At 44.8% G+C, this 18,328-nt stretch overlaps 1 protein-coding gene and 1 non-coding gene across 2 annotated transcripts in view; one reads left to right on the top strand and one right to left on the bottom strand.

Annotated features, from left to right (window-relative positions):
- The first annotated feature begins 9,657 nt into the window (after window positions 1–9,657).
- MNS1 (meiosis specific nuclear structural 1) overlaps window positions 9,658–18,328 on the top strand; it is a 44,812-nt gene continuing 36,141 nt past the window's right edge. The window contains exons 1-2 of the mRNA XM_062205971.1: window positions 9,658–9,777; window positions 10,409–10,630. Of these exons, the coding sequence (XP_062061955.1) occupies window positions 9,775–9,777; window positions 10,409–10,630 (225 nt within the window). The 5' untranslated portion in view covers window positions 9,658–9,774. The remainder of the gene's footprint in view (window positions 9,778–10,408; window positions 10,631–18,328) is intronic.
- On the bottom strand, window positions 12,070–12,203 carry LOC133770825 (small nucleolar RNA SNORA1). Its single transcript, XR_009867507.1, has one exon. It is a non-coding gene; the product is annotated as a small nucleolar RNA SNORA1 (small nucleolar RNA).

Genomic DNA, 18,328 nt, shown 5'->3' with positions numbered 1-18,328 from the left:
ATTTATTATTATTGATGCATTGGTAACTACTTGGATGATAAAACTCAGATGTGTATCTGTTTCCACAGAGAAAGATATTATAACAGTGTTGTGTATCAGGGCTCTCTGTCCTCACAGTCCTAGTCTACATATTTATCTATGAGATATCTGAAAATATTCACTTCCTTATTCAGTTTGTAAATGGTGAGTCTGGCAGGTACATAATTACTAGATAGACATGTAGCGTGGATATTGTGAAAAACAAAAACAGAATCAAAATTTTAGTCAAGACTCTAATAGTAAAGGGATTAAAGGCAGGGAACTGCGAGTAGCTTCTGGAAGATAAATAAGGGAGAGAAAGGGATGGCATTGGCCTACTAGTTAAGACACTGGTTGGTATGCCCAGGCCTCAGATTGGAGTGCCTGGTTTCAACTTCTGACTCCAGCTTCCTTCAGGTGCTGACCCTGGGAGGCAATGATGACAGCTCAAGTAATTGGGTCACTTCTACCCATGAGGGAGACCTGGACTGAATTCCTGGCTCTCAGCTCTGGCCTGGCCCAGTCTTGGCCATTGCAGGCATTGAGGGGAGTGAACCAGCAGATGAGAGTTTCTCCCTCCCTCCCTCCTTCCCCCACCTCTGCATCTTATTTTAAACAAATCTTTTTTTTTTTTTAAAGGAATAGACAAAAACATGAGAAAATAAATCAAAGAGTTTCCATTATATTTAGTAATAATCTTGATTTTAAAAAGCAATTAAGGCATAAAAAGTTTTATTTTTCTTAATCATTTCACTCATGAGATTAAAGAAATAGTGGTTGAATCAGTTAGAAATTGTGTTTAACTAATAGTAATACAATCCCTGGGACAGAGAGGAATCTGGAAGCTTAGATAAATATGCTTATTTTTCTTTCATATGACACAAAGTCAGATATCAGTACACTAGGGCTAGTATAGTAGCTCTGTAGTCTTAAAGAACCAAGGCTTGTATTTTTCTGCTCTGCCATCTACAACATGTATTACCTCATGAACAAGATGGCTAATATGAGTTTTAGTCAGTGGTGCTAGCATCATGGCATAGTGAGTAAAGCCACTGCCCATGATACCATCTTACATGGGCACAGGTTCGAGTCCTGGCTGCTCTACTTTCTATCCAGCTAGCTGCTAATGGCCTGGGAAAAAAAGCAAAGAATGGTTCAAGTGCTTGGACCCCTGCCATCTATGTTGGGAGACCCAGAAGAAACCCCTGGCTTTGGCCTGGCCTGGCCCCAGCCATTGCCACCATCTGAACCAACAGTGAAAAATCTCTCTTGCTCTGCCTGTAGGTCTTTCAAGTAAATAAATAAATGTTTTAAAAGTGGTTTCAGTCATTACATACTCCTTTTTTAGTACAAAGCGATATCTGGATAAATGAAATATTTGGAAAGAAGCAAGTCTAATAACTTATGTGTCAAAGAAGTCTGAATATTTTAAATCGAACGAATGTGAAAGTGCAATGTATCAAAATCTGTGCAAGGCAGTTCAGGTGGGGAATAAGGGAAAATTATGTTTCTATGTAAAAGGAATGGTCTTAGGGGGCTGGCATTGTGACGTAGTTGGTAAAGCTGCCACCTGCAAGGCTGATATCTCATAACGACGCCGGTTTGAGTCTTAGCTGCTCCACTTCTGACCCAAAACCCTGCTAGTATGCCTGCAAAAGCAGCAGAAGATTGTCCAAGTACTTAGGACCCTGCACCCATGGGCCCAAAGAAGTTCCTGGCTTCTGGCTTTAAATCAGCCCAGCTCCAGCTATTGCAGCCATTTGAGGAGTGAACCAGTGGATGGGAGATCTCTCTGATTGTCTCTCTCCTATATCTCTGCCTTTCAAATAAACAAATAAATATTTTTTAAAAAAGGAATGGTCTTAAATATATAAACTTCCAACATAAGAAACTAGGAAATAAAAACACACAGAGCAAGCATAATGAGGGAAATGGTGGTAAGAGCAGAAATCAACTGACTTAGAAATAGGCCAAAATTAATAAAGTAAAAGATTTGTTCTTTGAAAATATAAATATGATTCATAAAACTCTCATTGGACTGATGAAGAATGATACTTCCCCAAAGTAATTTCTTTGTAGAGCTTTCTTTATATGAATAATTACATTATTTTAAAAATGTGTTCATTTAACAAAATTTATTTAGCATCTACTTTATGCCAGGCATTATTTTCAGCGCTTAGGCTATGTTTGCATTTTAAACAAAAATTTCTGGGGAAGACATTTTTTTTGAGCTTACATAGATCTTATTTTATTGACAGCAAATCCTATGTGTCCATACATATTTATTCTTTTTAAACTTTTATTGTATAATTTTTTTTAAATTTTTTAAAAAACTTTTATTTAATGAATATAAATTTCCAAAGTACAGCTTATGGATTACCATTGCTTCCCCCCCCCCCATAACTTCCCTCCAATCCACAACCCTCCCCTTTCCCACTCCCTCTCCCCTTCCATTCACATCAAGATTCATTTTCAATTCTCTTTATATACAGAAGATCAGTTTAGTATATATTAAGTAAAGATTTCAACAGTTTGCACCCACATAGCAACACAAAGTGAAAAATACTGTTGGAGTACTAGTTATAGCATTAAATCACAATGTACAGCACATTAAGGACAGAGATCCTACATGGTATTTTTTTAAAAATTGATTAATTTTCTATGCAATTTCCAATTTAACACCAAGTTTTTTTTATTTCATTTTCAATTGTCTTTATATACAGAAGATTGATTCAGTATATACTAAGTAAAGATTTCATCAGTTTGCACCCACACAGAAATACAAAGTGTAAAAATACTGTTTCAGTACTAGTTATAGCATCACTTCACATTGGACAACACATTAAGGACAGATCCCACATGAGACATAAGTACACAGTGACTCCTGTTGTTGATTTAACAATTTGACACTCTTGTTTATGGCGTCAGTAATCTCCCTAGGCTCTAGTCATGAGTTGCCAAGGCTATGGAAGCCTTTAGGGTTCGCCGACTTCAATCTTATTCTGACAGGGTCATAGTCAAAGTGGAAGTTCTCTCCTCCCTTCAGAGAAAGGTACCTCCTTCTTTGATGGCCCCGTTCTTTCCACTGGGATCTCACTTGCAGAGATCTTTCATTTAGGTCTTCCATTTTTTTTTTCCCAGAGTGTCTTGGCCTACAATACTCTCATGGGCTCTTCAGCCATATCCGAATGCCTTAAGGGCTGATTCTGAGGCCAGAGTGCTGTTTAGGACATCTGCCATTCTATGGGTCTCCTGTGTATCCCGCTTCCCATGATGGATTGTTCTCTCCCTTTTTGATTCTATCAGTATTAGCAGACACTAGTCTTGTTTGTGTGATCCCTTTGACTCTTAGACCTATCAGAGTGATCAATTGTGAACTGAAGATGATCACTTGGACTAGTGAGATGGCATTGGTACATGCCACCTTGATGGGATTGTATTGGAATCCCCTGGCACGATTCTAACTCCACCATTTGGGCAAGTCCGATTGAGCATGTCCCAAATTGTGCATCTCCTCCCTCTCTTTTTCCACTCTTATATTTAACAGGAATCACTTTTCAGTTAAAATTTAAATACCTAAGAATAATTGTGTGTTAATCACAGAGTTCAACCACTAGTACTAGAACAAAAAAAATACTAAAATGGATAAAGTATTAAATTGTACATCAACAGCCAGGACAAGAGCTGATCAAGTCACTGTTTCTCATAGTGTCCATTTCACTTCAACAGGTTGGGGAAGACATTTTAATTAGAAGGTACTTTACAATGAGCAGCTAAAGCCATACTTTTGGTAGAATTCATGTGGAGGTAGATAGACTAACAGGGAATTAAATGCACACAACAGTTGCATCCTGGATTCAAAATATTTTGCATTATAAAATATCCTGCAACCAAGTTCCTTTTGCAATAACTCAGTTTCTATCTTCCAAAAGATAGAAACATTGATAATGTCCACATTTAGCTTCCAAAAGTACTATCCTAATGTTGGAAAAGAATTTTAATATAAGGCGAGAACTTCAAGCCCAATATTGTTCTCTATGTACTGTTAACCTTCTGCATTTCAGTTTTGGAAGTTCCTGTTGACATCTTCATGCCCACTGACTGTTCAGTTGAGTCCACTACTTCTAGGTCCATCAAAGATTTCATTTGTTACAGTGTTTCTCATCTCTTGCATTTCTTTATGATTCTTCAAGTTTCCATCTCTTTATTACTCTGTGCTTGCGTGTTATTTACATTTTCTAGTCCTTAACATATTACTGATTTTTACATTCCCATCTAATGTTTCTCAAATATGTAACATCTGAACTTAGTTTTGGTGCTTACTTTGGCTTTTGGATTATTTTTCCTTCCTTGCAGTAACTTGTCTTTAGCATATAGCTTTTTGTTGAAAGTTGGATGTGATATATTGGATCACAGGACCTGGAGCTTTTTGTGGGAGGCTCTGTATCATATGGCTAGGGACTGGGTTGTTTTTAATGTTTGCAGTAGTTGTAGGTGCCAGCAACTTCAAATTGCTCTGTAGTGCTTTTGCTCATTGTCTCCTGTTGTCTTTGGATTTCCTTTATAAGAATTTTTGATGGAGTGTTTTGTAGTTTTTCCAGCTATAAGTCAGTCTTTTAAGATTTATTTATTTATTTGAAAGTAAGAGTTTTTAAAAATTATTTTCTCTTTATTTTTGTCTGACTGGATTATTTATAGCTCCAACATTCATTTTGTGTGTGTTTTTAAATGATTTCTATCTATTTATTGAATTTCTTATTCACATTATGCACTGTTTTCCTCATTTCTTTTTTAAAAAATATTTATTTTATTTATTTGAAAGACAGTTACAGAGAGAGGTAGAGACAGAGGTCTTTCATATGCTGGTTCACTCCCCAAATGGCCTCAGTGGCTGGAGCTGAGCTGATCTGAAGCCAGGAGTCAGGAGCTTCTTCCGGTCTCCCACATGGGTGCAGGGACCCAAGGACATGGGCCATCCTCCACTGCTTTCCAAGGCACATTAGCAGGGAGCTGGATTGGAAGTGTAGCAGCTGGGACTCGAATCGGCACCCATATGAGATGCCGGCACTGCAGACTGGGGCTTTTACTTATTGCACCACAGCGCCGGCTGCTCCCTCATTTCTTTTTTTTTCTTCTCTCTCTCTTTCTCTCTCTCTCTCTCTTTTGTAGGTTTAATTTATTTATTCAAAAGTCAGAGAGTTACACAGAGAGAAGAGAGGCAAAGAGAGAGAGAGAGAGAGAGAGAGAGAGAGAGAGGTCTTCCATCCGATAGTTCACTCCCTAATTGGCCGCAACGGCTGGAGCTGTGCTGATCCAAAGCCAGGAGCCAGGAGCTTCTTCCGGCTCTCCCACGTGGGTGCAGGGGCCCAAGCACTTGAGCCTCCCTCATTTCTTTAAACTGTATTCTCTATCATCTCATTGCGTTTCCTTAGGATCATTATTTTAAATTTTTCTTTCAGTTATCTCATATATTTTCTTCAAATCTGGTTCTATTTCTACAGAACTATTGTGTTCTTTTGGAGGTATCATGCTTTTTTCTTCTTTTTCCCTGTATCTCTATGTTGACATCTGCACATCTAGTATATTAGTTTGATGGAGAAGGGTTCATTGGAAAGTATTTTTTTGTTTAGTTGGAATGTGGGATATCAATTGGGCAATTTTGCTGGTTTGGGTTATAGGTGAGCCCAGCAATGTAAACTCTGAGTGATATCTTCAAGTGTAATCAACATCCATGATGTCTTTGACTGACACAGTTGTCGACTCTGCAGCGCTTCATGGAGGTAGTAATTTGACTTTGAATTCAACATGGGATTTCAAGGATGCGTGTCTTCTGTCTCCATAAAGTTGGGTATTAATCACACTAGAGTTTGTGATGGCAGTAGACTTTCTCTTGTGCTGTGAAACACAGAGGTAGCTGTCCTCTTGTCCTGCCAGGAAAGTCCATGTGATGGTGGGGATTGTGGCACCGCTCACTGTGGCCCTGGAACTGTGTGACATGGGTGCAGTCTTCACCAGGTCCTGCTGGGTGGGTGTGACTGGTGCTAGTCCCAACTTGGAGGGGAGGCGGTTTGGAGAGCACCTTGCCCCAGTTCTACAGGATAAATACAGGTTATGTTGGGGATTATGTACTGGTAAGTGGTGGTCTGGAGCAGTGGAATGCAGGTAGGTTTTTCCCTACATCCCACAGGGTAGGTTCCAGTGACTCTGAGGAACGCAATACTAATAGTCACAGCCCTGGAGCTTCAAGACAGGAAGGGTACCTTGTCCAGGTCTCACAGGAAAAGCCTAGGTTATGATGGTCATTGTGCAATGGCAACTGTGGGCATGGAATGGAGATAGAGCCTTCCGAAGGTCCACAGGGCAAGCACAGGTGTTCCTGGGGCTTACAGAGCTAACAGGATGTAGTTCAGACCTTATCCAGGTCTCATGTTCCACACATTAATTATTCTGGGGATTGTGCACTAGCAGGTAGAGTTCTGGAGCAGTAGAAAGCTCATAGGGTCCTCCCCAGGTCCCATGGGGGAGATCTCTGGTGACTCTGTGGAATGTATCTGCAACAGTCTCCGGCTCAGAGCTGCAGGACTCAGAGAGTACCTTACCCAAGTCCCAGGTTATCCTGGGGATGGTGCATAGCCTGGATCAGCAGGATGACGATAGGATCTTCCCAGGCCCCATGCATCAGCACAAGTGGCCCTGGGACCTACAGAAGAGTCACAGACCCACAACTGCACTTTGCAGTGGGGTTCTTACCTCTGTCCCTCAGGGTGAAATCAGGTAACTGTGGAATAGCTTCAACTGTAACAGTCTCCAACTTTCAGGACTCAGAGGGTAACTAGCCCAGGTCCTACAAGGTGATTGCACATTATACTGGTTATTGGGCACTAGCAGGTGCAGGCCTGGAGCACAGGAGTGCAGATAGGGCCTTCCTTGGGTCCTACAGGGGACTACAGATGACCCTGGGACCTACAGCACCAGCAGGCACAGTCTCATAGATGCAAGGTGCAATGGGATCCTTATCCAGGTCTCACAGGGTGAGTGCCAATTTTGTTGGGGATGGTGGAGGGGAAGCCTCTAGCTTGAAGCAGAGAAATGCAGATAGGGCTCTCAAGATCCCACAGGTGAGTGCAAACACTCCAGGGATTGTCACACCGACAACAATCCAGAGCTGCCATTCACAGAGGGGACTGCCCCAGGTCTCACAGGACGTGCTAGGGTGTTGCTGGGGCTGTGCTTTGGCCTCAAGCACCCTGTGCTAAGAAGTGCAGAAGGGGACTTTCCCAGGTCTGGTCCCCTGGGCTTGTGTATAGACTGTGGCTGGTGCTGAGCCCTCGGAAGCCAAGGGGGGATCTTCTGTAGATTGTGCCGAGAGAACGAGCATAGCTCTGGGGCTTGTGCCCAGAAATTCTGCAATTTCAGGAATGTAGAGAGGCCTGCTGTCTGCCTTGGAAAGCACCAGGCCTCTGGCTTTTGGGGCTTCCAGCAGAAAGGGGGCTGCTTGCTGTTCCCTAAGACAGAATGGAGTTTAGCAGAGTTGTATCACAGCAGCTCAGGTCTGGCACTTTGGGGGCAGAGGGAGGTAATGTGGGTTCCTTTTGTGGAGCTAAGTAGTTGCTTGGATCCCATCAGCTTTTAGACTGCATTTAAAGCCAGTGAGGGCTATGGAATTCTCCTGTAGTTAGAGCTTCCGGTGTGTGGCCAAGGCAGGGCTTGTAGAACTTTCTGCTTACCCTTTTCAGGCCAGATGGCATCCCCTTGGCTGGGGAGCCATGGTAGGAGCTACGGTGTACTTTGTTCCTCTCTCTTTGCTGGCTTTCAGAGTTTCTGTGCTGATTGAAGTTCCCATAGTTACTGAAATTTTCTCTGTTACCTTCTGAATCCTGCCCCCATTTTTTGTTCTTCTGAGGTGAACCACCTTGATCTCTCTCTGGGGAAGTGTTTTATAATCTTACTGGTTAAATTCATATTTTTAATACTGTTGTTTTTTTTACTTTCAAAAGTGTTTCTTAGCTCCTCTGTCCACCTAGATGAACCAGTAGTCAACAGAAATGTCTTTGTCTTGATCAGGCTAAGGCTATGGTGAACTTTTTTCTCCTGTAAAGTAACACTTTATATTGAGATGGCCCTGAATGTATTCCACAATGATTGTTCTTCCGCTTCCCATCATTCTTCACCATGAACAGCCTAGTGGGCTTCCTGGAGGTATTACCTGTGAGATGTGGGGTCCTCCTGAGAATGTGACTTCTAGTAGTTTCTTTTATACTAGCCCACAGTCAGTATCCAGCAGCTTCTTAAAGCCCCCACCTATGTGATCCTACTTGTTTAGGGCTGCAGTAGCTTGTGCTTCAGGTAAGTAGGTCTTGTTTGTGACTCTGGATTCTCCATTCTCCAGATGTCAGGGTTTGTCCCCTGATCTCAATTTTATGATAGATCCAAGACAAATGGTTGGTTTTTTTGTTCAGCATTGTTTTTTTCTGATTGTAAAGATGAGAATAAGAACTAAGCTTTTTACATGTGGTACCTGAGATTGGAAGTCCTATTTGTTATTAGTCTTTAAGCAGACATATTGCTACATAGGATGTACTTCAAATTGGGACATCAACTCAATCAAGTCATTCTAACTACCTTTTTTTTTTAAAAAAAAATTTATTTGAAAGTCAGAGTTACACAGAGAGAGAAGGAGAGGGAAAGAGAGAGAGAGAGGTCTTCCATCCACTGGAGTGAACTCCAAATGGAGTGAACTTCTTTCACTCCCCAATTGGCCCCAATGGCTGGAGCTGGGCCCATCCGAAGCCAGGAACCAGTAGCTTCCTCCGGGTTTCCCCCATACTTGCAGGAGTCCAAGCACCCGGGCCTTCTTCTACTGCTTTCCCAGGCCACAGCAGAGAGGTGGATCGGAAGTGGAGCAGCTGGGTTTCGAACTGGAGTCCATGTGGGATGTGGACACTGCAGATGGTGGCCTTAGCTGCTAAGCCGGCCCCACCGATTTAGTTTTGACAAGGTTTCTCTAAATATATCTAAAATCTATTCTTGTTCATGCATTCTTCCATTTAAAATGGACTTTTTATGTTTAAGTTGCTAACGAAATAAACCAGACCAACATCCTGCCATCATCGGACCTTCTCTTTGGTCCCCGGACCACGTAAGATCCGTGTGGCTCATACATTTTATTTCCCGAGTTAAGCAGCAGCTGCGTTGGGGGCTGAGGTGAAGGCTCCCACACCGGCACCGTACCCACAGTGCCTCACGGTAACCCCGCGAGGCGGACAGTGATACAGAACTCTGAGAGGACACCAGTCCGCAGCCGCGGGAGACTAGGCACTGAAGGAGCAAGACGCTCTGTGCGTGCAAGTTGCCGTCGGCCCCACGCACCAGACGTTTCTCTGGACACAGTTTGTAGAGGCCTTGCCTCGGCTCCCAATCCACAGAATTGTAACCACCTGCGGGACATCGTGGGCTCCCTAACAGTCACAAACGTCCTACGTCGACCACGCGGGATCTGAACTTCCCGCCCGAGTCATCCGGGCCTACGGAAGGCGCCCCTCCTCCGAGGCGCCTAAGAAGCTCAATGCCGATTGGGTCCTTCGGCGTCCAATGGGCGCCCTGCGCGGGCCGGCCAGAGAGCGCGGCGGTTGCCGGGAAACCGCGTAAACAGTGGACCTGGTGCAGCCCGGGTCGGCCTCTGAGCGCAGCCGGCGACTGTGTTTGCGGTGGGTGGAGGTGGTCGCCCGAGCCCGTCGGCGATTTTCGGCTACCAAGATGGTGAGCTTGTCCGGGGATTGGCAGCCTTTTATGTACTCCGTTGGTTTACTTGTAGTTTGGAGACGTGCCTGAGAATGAGAGCGGGGCGTGTTTGTGGTCAGAGGCTTCAGGTGCTCACATTTAAGGCAACGTCTGCAGTGGGTTCCAGCCTCCCCGACCCGATCCCCAGCGTGTTAGCTTCGTCTTTAAATCTGAGCGAGAGCCGATGGCTCAGGAAGCGCTGGACCTGCTACATTCGCATCGGGAAAGCCCGAGCCGCACCTGCAGCCTTGGGGAGTTGGGAGGGGAGCAAAGGGGGAGCCCCGGGCCTGGAGAGCCAGGCTTCCTGGCTTTGGAGCCTCGTACTGCTTCTCATTGGCGCAGCACCTCGGGCAAAGCTACTTTAGACTTTTCATTCTTCCACTAAAAACAGGGAGTGGTGTTAGTACGTGTTCGGTGTGTGTACTGGTATACTCCTCTATCATCGTTACTTTTACTAAGGATGCTTCTCTAAATTTAGGAAGGAAGTCACAGATTCTGCATTTGTTACTGTTGCTCATTTTCGTATCATTTATTACTGGGGTTTGGGAATATCGAAGGATAACTGCCACGACGATCCCCCTCCCCCCCTTCCCTTTTTTTTAAACTACAGGCTTCCAAAAGGCGAACCTTGAGCTTTAGCGAAAGGCATCAGAAATTAGTAGATGAAAACTACCGTAAAAAATTGCATGTCCAAGCACTCCAAGAAATAGAGGCTCAGATCAGGAACCAAATGGTCAGGAACGAGAATGACAACCGGGCAGAGCAGAAGAGATTCCTCAGACTATTACAGGATGAACAGTTTGAGTTGGATATGGAAGAGGCCATCCAAAAGGTAAGTTTTTCTGTTTATTGTTACATTTGTTTTCCTTCATTGGTACCTTGGAAATGATTCAAACCAATTATTATTATTATTATTATTATTATTTTTGACAGGCAGAGTGGATAGTGAGAGAGAGAGACAGACAGACAGAAAGGTCTTCCTTTGCCGTTGGTTCACCCTCCAATGGCCACTGCGGACGGCGCATCGTGCTGATCCGAAGCCAGGAGCCAGGTGCTTCTCCTGTTCTCCCATGGGGTGCAGGGCCCAAGCACTTGGGCCATCCTCCACTGCACTCCCTGGCCACAGTAGAGAGCTGGCCTGGAAGAGGGGCAACCGGGACAGAATCCAGCGCCCCAACCGGGACTAGAATCCGGTGTGCCGGCGCCGCAAGGCGGAGGATTAGCCTGTTAAGCTACGGCGCCGGCCTTCAAACCAATTATTAATACTGAAATTGAGTAGACAATCACCATGTATATCAGCCCAGTGTCCTGATAAGGAGCTGATATTTTGGAGCTAGATTGTTTGTGAATTTTAGTACTGTTGTGTTTTAGCTGCAGGACTTTAAGTAGCCTTTTAGAAAGCTACTTAATCTAGTAAATGGGATAATAGTGCCTCCTAATTAGGATTGCTGTAAGTACGTGCAAAGCCCTTGGAGTTGTGCCTGGCACGGAGTACGCACTCAGATTTCCTTCCACAGAAGCATGAAATCCATAGTTAGTAATGTCCGTGGTTTTGCTAATGTAAGTACAGTTGTGCCCTTGGCATTGTGTGATGTCAGGAGTCACGTGAGATCTGGATGTTTCACTCTCTGTAGTGCCACTGTTGCTTAGTAGGTTTGGGGAGACAGATTGTTTCCTGTGTTCTGCAGTTCCCATCAAACTTTTTTCTGTTGTTTTAGAAAAGATTTTTTTTCACTCATTAGAGGTTGCAAACATGGATTTTCTAATTTTTGTTCCTTTCACATTTAATAGCTAAAACTCCTTTGTAGAGAACCTTTCCTCAACTAGAGTTATTTATTCAGAGTAGAAAGGGAAATATTTATTTTCAGAGTGAAAAGGTGGTACCTTGGCTACTTCCATTTGTGTCCATCATCTTTTTGTTATTTAAAATTTATTTAATTTTACTTTTTCTCTTTAAAAATATCTTTAAATATTCAAAGATCATTATATGCTAACATTAAGGCTTCCTCCGGGTCTCCCACGTGGATGCAGGGGCCCAAGGACTTGGGCCATCTTCTGCTTTCCCAGGCCACAGCACAGAGTTGGATCGGAAGTAGAGCAGCCGGGTCTCGAACAGGTGCCCACATGGGGTGCCGGCGCTTCAGGCCAGGGCGTTAACCCACTGTGCCTCAGCACCGGCCCCAAGCTGCCTTTAACCTTTGATACTTTCCTTGTCTTCTGTCAGAACAAAGTGTTGTACATTCATGATTTTTTTCCTTTTTTTTTTTTTTTAAATGTTAGAGGTCTTCTTGTCACCACTGCAGTTCGTTTACTGTGATGGAAGCATGACCTGTGTCTCAGTTTAGCCACAGTGACAATTTTGGATATCACAGTCACCAGTGCCCATTCTCATCTAGAACGAGGCCCATGATGGTTAACTTCTGTGAATTTGACTGGACCATGGGGCACCCAGGTGTTGGATCTAACATTATTCTAGGTGTTCCGGCGCAGGTGTTTGAGGTTAGTCTGCTGCATAAAGCGGATTGCCCACTTTGATGTGGGTGGGTGTCATCCAGTCAGTTGAAGGCCTGAAGAGAACAAAAAGGCTGGCCCGAGTCCTGGATAAGAGAATCCTTCCTGCCTGCTGCTGTTCTGACAGGAACGGCACTATCAATTCTATGCCTTTCAGGCCTTCAGACTCAGACCCGAACTAAAACATTGGCTTGTCAGCTCGCTAATGCATCCTGTAGGTCTTGGGACCCCCCCAGCCTCCTAATCGCTTTCTCTGGAGAGTTCCAAGTCCAGGTTCATTGCATGTATTTCTTGTCCCATACCTGGAATAGGTTATTGTGGAAATGAGTCCTATTTTTTAAGAAAATCTTATTTACTTTTATTTGAAAGGCAGAGTGACAGGGAGGAATGGATCACTAGGGAAAGAGGAGTCGGGGCAGGAGAGGGGAGAGAGAGAGGGAGAGAGAGATCGACTTCTGTCTGCTGATTCATTCCTTGAATGCCTGCAGCTTCACCCAGGTCTCCCATGTGAGTGGCAGGGGTTGAAGTACTAGAGTCATCATCTGCTGCCTCCCAAGGCGCACGTTAGCAGGAAGCTGGAGGGGAAGGAGAGGCAGGACTGGCAGTTGGATACAGGAAGGGAGTGGCCATTAAGTCTGCTTATTATTATAGGGATGTAATGGCTTTTTCAGGTCTTTTTCAATGAATAAAACTTAGGTCAATGCATATTTCTAGCTCTTTATTTTGAGATAAGTTTAGAATTATAAGAGTTGCAGAATTGGATACAGAGTTCCTGCATGCCCATCGCCTGATGACTTGTTATGTTCCTATCTTTCATAGATTAAAGTCATAGGAAGATGTCGAAAACATAGAAATTAACCTTGATACAATATTGTTAACCATGGGATTTGTTCGCATTTCATGCTTTTTTTCTGTTCTAGGATCACACCTCCTTAGTCTCCTTCAGTGTCTGTCTCCTCCAGTCTCTGAGAATTTCTTCCTTTTTCCTGGCTTTTGTGGCCTTCCCAATTTTGAAGACTGTGGTTCAGTTGTTGTAGTTACTTTTTTTTTTTTTTTTTTGACAGGTAGAGTTATAGACAGTGAAAGAGAGACAGAGAGAAAGGTCTTCCTTTTGTTGGTTCACTCCCCAAATGGCTGCTACAGCCGGCGCTGTGCCGATCTGAAGCCAGGAGCCAGGTGTTTCCTCCTGGTATCCCATGCAGATGTAGGAGCCCAAACACTTGGGCCATTCTCTACTGCCCTCCCAGGCCACAGCAGAGAGCTAGACTGGAAGAGGAGCAGCTGGGACTAGAACCCGGTGCCCGCATGGGATGCCGGCGCCACAGGTAGAGGATTAACCAAGTGAGCCACAGTGTTGGCCCCATAGTTTTGTTTTTTTTTTAAACAATTTATTTTATTTATTTGAAAGGCAGAGTTACACACACACACACACAGAGGGAGAGGAAGAAAGAGAGAGAGGGAGAGACAGAGATATCCATCTATGGTTCCCCAAATGACCACAATGACCACGGCTGGGCCAGGCTGAAGCCAGGAGCCAAGAACTTCCTCCCAGTCTCCCACGTGGGTGGAGGGGCCGAAGCATTTGGGCCATCGTCCAAGGCTTTCCCAAGTCCATTAACAGGGAGCTAGATCGGAAGTGGAGCAGCTGAGACTTGAACCAGCGCCTATTTGGGATGCTGCTGTTGTAGGCAGCAACTGTAGTAGTTTTTGTTTGTTTGTTTTTTGTTTTTTAATTATTTGAGAGGCAAAGAGATGTAGTGAGTGAGCTACCATCTGCTGGTAGTTCACCCCCCAAATACCCAGCAATTAGGAGCTCAATTCAGTTCTCCCACAAGGTGGCAGGAACGTAACTACTTGCCACCCAGGGAGTGCATTAGCAGGAAGCTGGAACTGGGAGTGGGGTCCAGACTGAAGCCCAGGCACTGTGATGGGGTACGCACACATCCCACATGGCGTCTTAACCACTGCGCCACATGCCCTCTCCTTTTATAGTAGTTTTGTATTGGTATATGCTAAATTCCCCCAGCTTTAGCAGTTTAAAACAATACAAATTTACTATCTCACAGTTTCTGAAAATCAAAACTCTAGACATGGGATTGCTGGGTCCTCTGCTTTCTCAGTAGGAAGAAATCAAGGCCATAGCTTGGGGTTCATTGTTTCCAAGAGTTCAGGGTCTTTTTCCAAGCTCATTGAAGTTAACTGAAAAATTCATGTTTTGGCAGTTGTAGCACTGAGGCCTTTATCTCCCACTGGTCACTACCATTGCCTGCCACGTGGCAATGTGCTTCCCTGAGGCTCAGTGGGGACTAGCCTCAGCTAAGCCAAGTCATTTTTACAACCCAACCGATTAGGTTAGGCCTGCCCAGGATACTCTCCCTTCTATTAAGTGAATGTCAACCAACTGGGGGATCCTAATGCCCTTTTCATGAGTCACAATGGAGAGTAGTAGATGGTATTAATATGTATTATTCTTGATAATGACCTTGAACATTTGGTTAAAGTGATACCTGCCAGGATTCTTCTCTGTAAAGTTACCAGTTTTCACTTGTAATTACAAAAAATTTGCTGGCATCCCATATGGGCACAGGTTCAAGTACCAGCTGCTCCACTTTTGATCCAGCTAGCTCCCTGCTAATGGGAAAGCAGTGGAAAATGGCCCACGTGCTTGGGCCCATGTACCCATGTGGGAGACCCATAAGAAGCTCCTGGCTTCTGGCTTCAGTCTGGCCCAGCCCTGGCCACTGGGGCCATTTAGGGAATGAACCAGCAGATGGAAGATCTCTCTCCTTTTCTGTCTCTCCCTCTCTCTCTAATTTTGCCTTTCAAAAATAAGTAAATAAATCTTAAAATAAAAAGATAGCTTTGCTGGGTGAAGTATTCTTGGCTGGCAGTTTTTTTCCCCCCAGAAGTTGAAATATATCACTCCATTTCCTTCTGTTCTATGAGATATCTCTTGAAAAAAAAATCCATAAATCCTTTAAAAGTAACCTAGTGCTTGTCTCTTGGACATTTTAGAATTATCTCTGTGTCACTCTTCTGAGTTTAACTGTAATGTGTGATGGTGATGTTGTTTTCTGATCATGTCTGTTTGTGATCCTATGAGTTTCCCATGCTTGAATGTTTTGTCTTTCTCCAGGTTGGGGATGTTTTCAGCTAAGTAATTGAATGAATTTTCTTGCCTTTATTCTTCTCACTCTCTGGAATTTCAGTTATGTCAATATTGATTCATTCAATTAGTGGTGTCCCGTGTGTCCCTCAGGCTGTTTTTGTTCTTTTTTCTTTTTTGTCTGAGATATTACAAAAGACTTGTTTTTGAGTCCAGGTTGTTTTTTTTTTTTCCTGCTTGATCTAGTCTGTTGAGGCTTTCAGCTATGTTTTTATTTGACTTACTGATTTTATCTCTAGGACCTCTGTTTGCTAAATTTCTCATTTATATCATGCACTGATCTCCTAATTTCATTTAGCTGCCAGTCTGTGTTTTCTGTGTTTATTTTTTTTTTCAAGATTTCATTTATTTATTTGAGAAGTAGAGTTACAGACAGTGAGAGGGAGACAGAGAGAAAGGTTTTCCATCCATTGGTTCACTCCCCAAATGGCCACAACGGCCACAGCTGCGCTGATCCGAAGCCAGGAGCCAGGAGTTTCCTCCCAGTCTCCCATGCGGGTGCAGGGGCCCAAGGACTTGGGCCATCCTCCACTGCCTTCCCGGGCCACAGCAGAGAGCTGGATTGGAAGAGGAGCATCCTGGACTAGAACCGGCGCCCCTATGGGATGCTGGTGCCACAGGTGGAGGATTAACCTAATGCGCCATGGCCCCAGCCCCCTGTTTCTTAGATCCTTAAAATCATTCTTTTGAATTCTTTATCTGGCATTTCAGTAGTTTCTCCTTCTGTGGAGTGTGATATTAAAGCATTATGGGATTCCTTTGGGGGCATGATGCTGCCTTTTTCATATTTCTTGTCTGTTTATTTTTGTGCATCTGGTGGATCATTTGCCTCTACTGTTTTGGAGAGTGGTTTTCATGGTTCGAAGGCTGCTGCGTGAAGATGTGTCTTCAGCTGCCTGTGGGTAGGCTACTTTGGCACTAGTTTTCAGTTGGATGCTGAAGTGTAGCCTCCCTGTGTCTTCTGCCAGTGTTAATGCGGGCAGTAGCAACAGGGTTTGGGAGGATTCTTCTCAATCCCAGGAGGGGCCTGCAAATCTTGGTAGTGGCTGCCAGAGGTGTGGCAGTGCCAGGTCCAGGTCTGTGGCTTGTGTACTCTGCTACTGTGTCTACCAACACTGAGGTGGGCTTGGGTTATGGCGAGGCTGGAGTCTGAGCTACTCACCAAGGTCAAGGTGTATTTGAGAAAGGGGCTCCTGCAGCCTGGGCTGCTGTGAGCAGTGACCTATGCCCAGCAAAGCTGAGGTGGACTGCCTGCAGTAGGGCTGGAGTCTGGGTCCCTCAGCTAAGCTGAAGCAGGCTAGGAAAGGGGGGTGAGCAGCCTGGGCAGGTATGGGTGACCAACCATGTTTGTGCAAGCCAGAGCAGCCTTGGGCCATAGTAGGCATGGAGTCCGGATCACTCACCAAAGTAGGGACCTATTGGAGAAAGGAGCTGTACAGCTGAGTGGATGTACACACTCAACTGTACCCACAAAAACAAAAGTGGGCTCACACATCAGGGCTGGACTCAGAGGTACTCATCAAAGCTGGAGGCTGCTGGAGCAGGGAGCTGCACAGCTTGGGCACCTAGTTGTGCACGACCACAAACACTGAACAACGGCAGGGTGCTGTCTTGGGTGCTCATCAAAGCCAAGGCCCACTGGAATCCCAAGCAGGTGTGCACAACAGACATTCCCACCAAAGCCCGTGCTCACTCAAGCTAAACTGAAGCACTCACCAAAGCTGTGGTGCCAGTGGGCAGCCCAGGCAAGTATAGGGACCAGGTACCCATCAAAGCTGGGTTTTGTCAAGCTGCCCAGGACTAGAATTAAGGATACTCACCAACAGCTGGGATTTAACATAAACGACAACCAAGGCAGGCCCTCGGTGCTAAAGCCAAAACCCCCTGGCCCAGGGAAGCCACACTGCCTGAGTGTTTGTTCTTGTGTACAACCACATTTCCCAGAACCAGGGTGTAATTGGGAGGAGAACTGTGGTGGGCCGATGGGTCTCCTTCATGGTGAGCCCTACTGCTCCCTGGTGTGCACTCCCTTGTGGGAAGGGAGGGAGTGCAGGGGGATGGGCAAGTCTACAGAAGCAAGTGGCCGGCTTCTAAGGTCCTGGAAGCAGGCAGGACCTACTGCACTGGACCACCTGTCTTTTGTACTGCAGAACACTATTTGGACTAAGGTGCTGTGTCTGCTTCCACTGTTGGGCCCAGGTGATTTTGTGAAACTGTGATCATTTTCCAGCATGGTGGACTGTCTGTGAGGTCCCAAGCATGGGGCTCTATAGGGATTCTGTCCTTCAGGGTGGTGTGGTTTCAGACAGTGACTCCTGTCTGAAGATGGCATCCTACTGCTGCAACCTGTGCTGTGGAGGTGACATTGTGAGTTCCTTCCCTGTTGCAGAGCTACAGAGTATACTGCGAGTAGCTCTCCTGGCCGGAATCCAAGTCTGTGATGACTGTAAGGGCCCCACCCTGCTAACTGAGGTTGCTTATATTCCTCATTCTTAACATAGAGTCTGCTGGGGTTCTCCTGCTTCCCTTTTGCCCGGGGGATTGCCTCTGGCCCTGAGGCCATAGTCTCTGATGCTGGTGGCTATGCTGTTCTTTTTATGTGGCCATCCCACATCTCTGTGTCTTACAGGCTTCCTACATATTCCCCTGTGAATTTCTTCTCTCCTCTGGGCACTCACTCTGAAATACAATTATTTGCTTGTTATTTTGGTTTCTTCTCTGTGAGAAGATAAACCCTGGACAGTTCTGTTTGGACATATTCTTTCACAATTTTCGAAAGGAATGAATTATTGATACATGCTGCAACATGGATGAATCTTAAAAACATTACATGAAAGAAGCTGGTCACAAAAG

Source organism: Lepus europaeus, chromosome 11 (assembly GCF_033115175.1).
Source record: "Lepus europaeus isolate LE1 chromosome 11, mLepTim1.pri, whole genome shotgun sequence".
NCBI classification, from domain to species: domain Eukaryota; kingdom Metazoa; phylum Chordata; class Mammalia; order Lagomorpha; family Leporidae; genus Lepus; species Lepus europaeus.
This window is presented reverse-complemented; position numbering and strand designations above follow the sequence as displayed.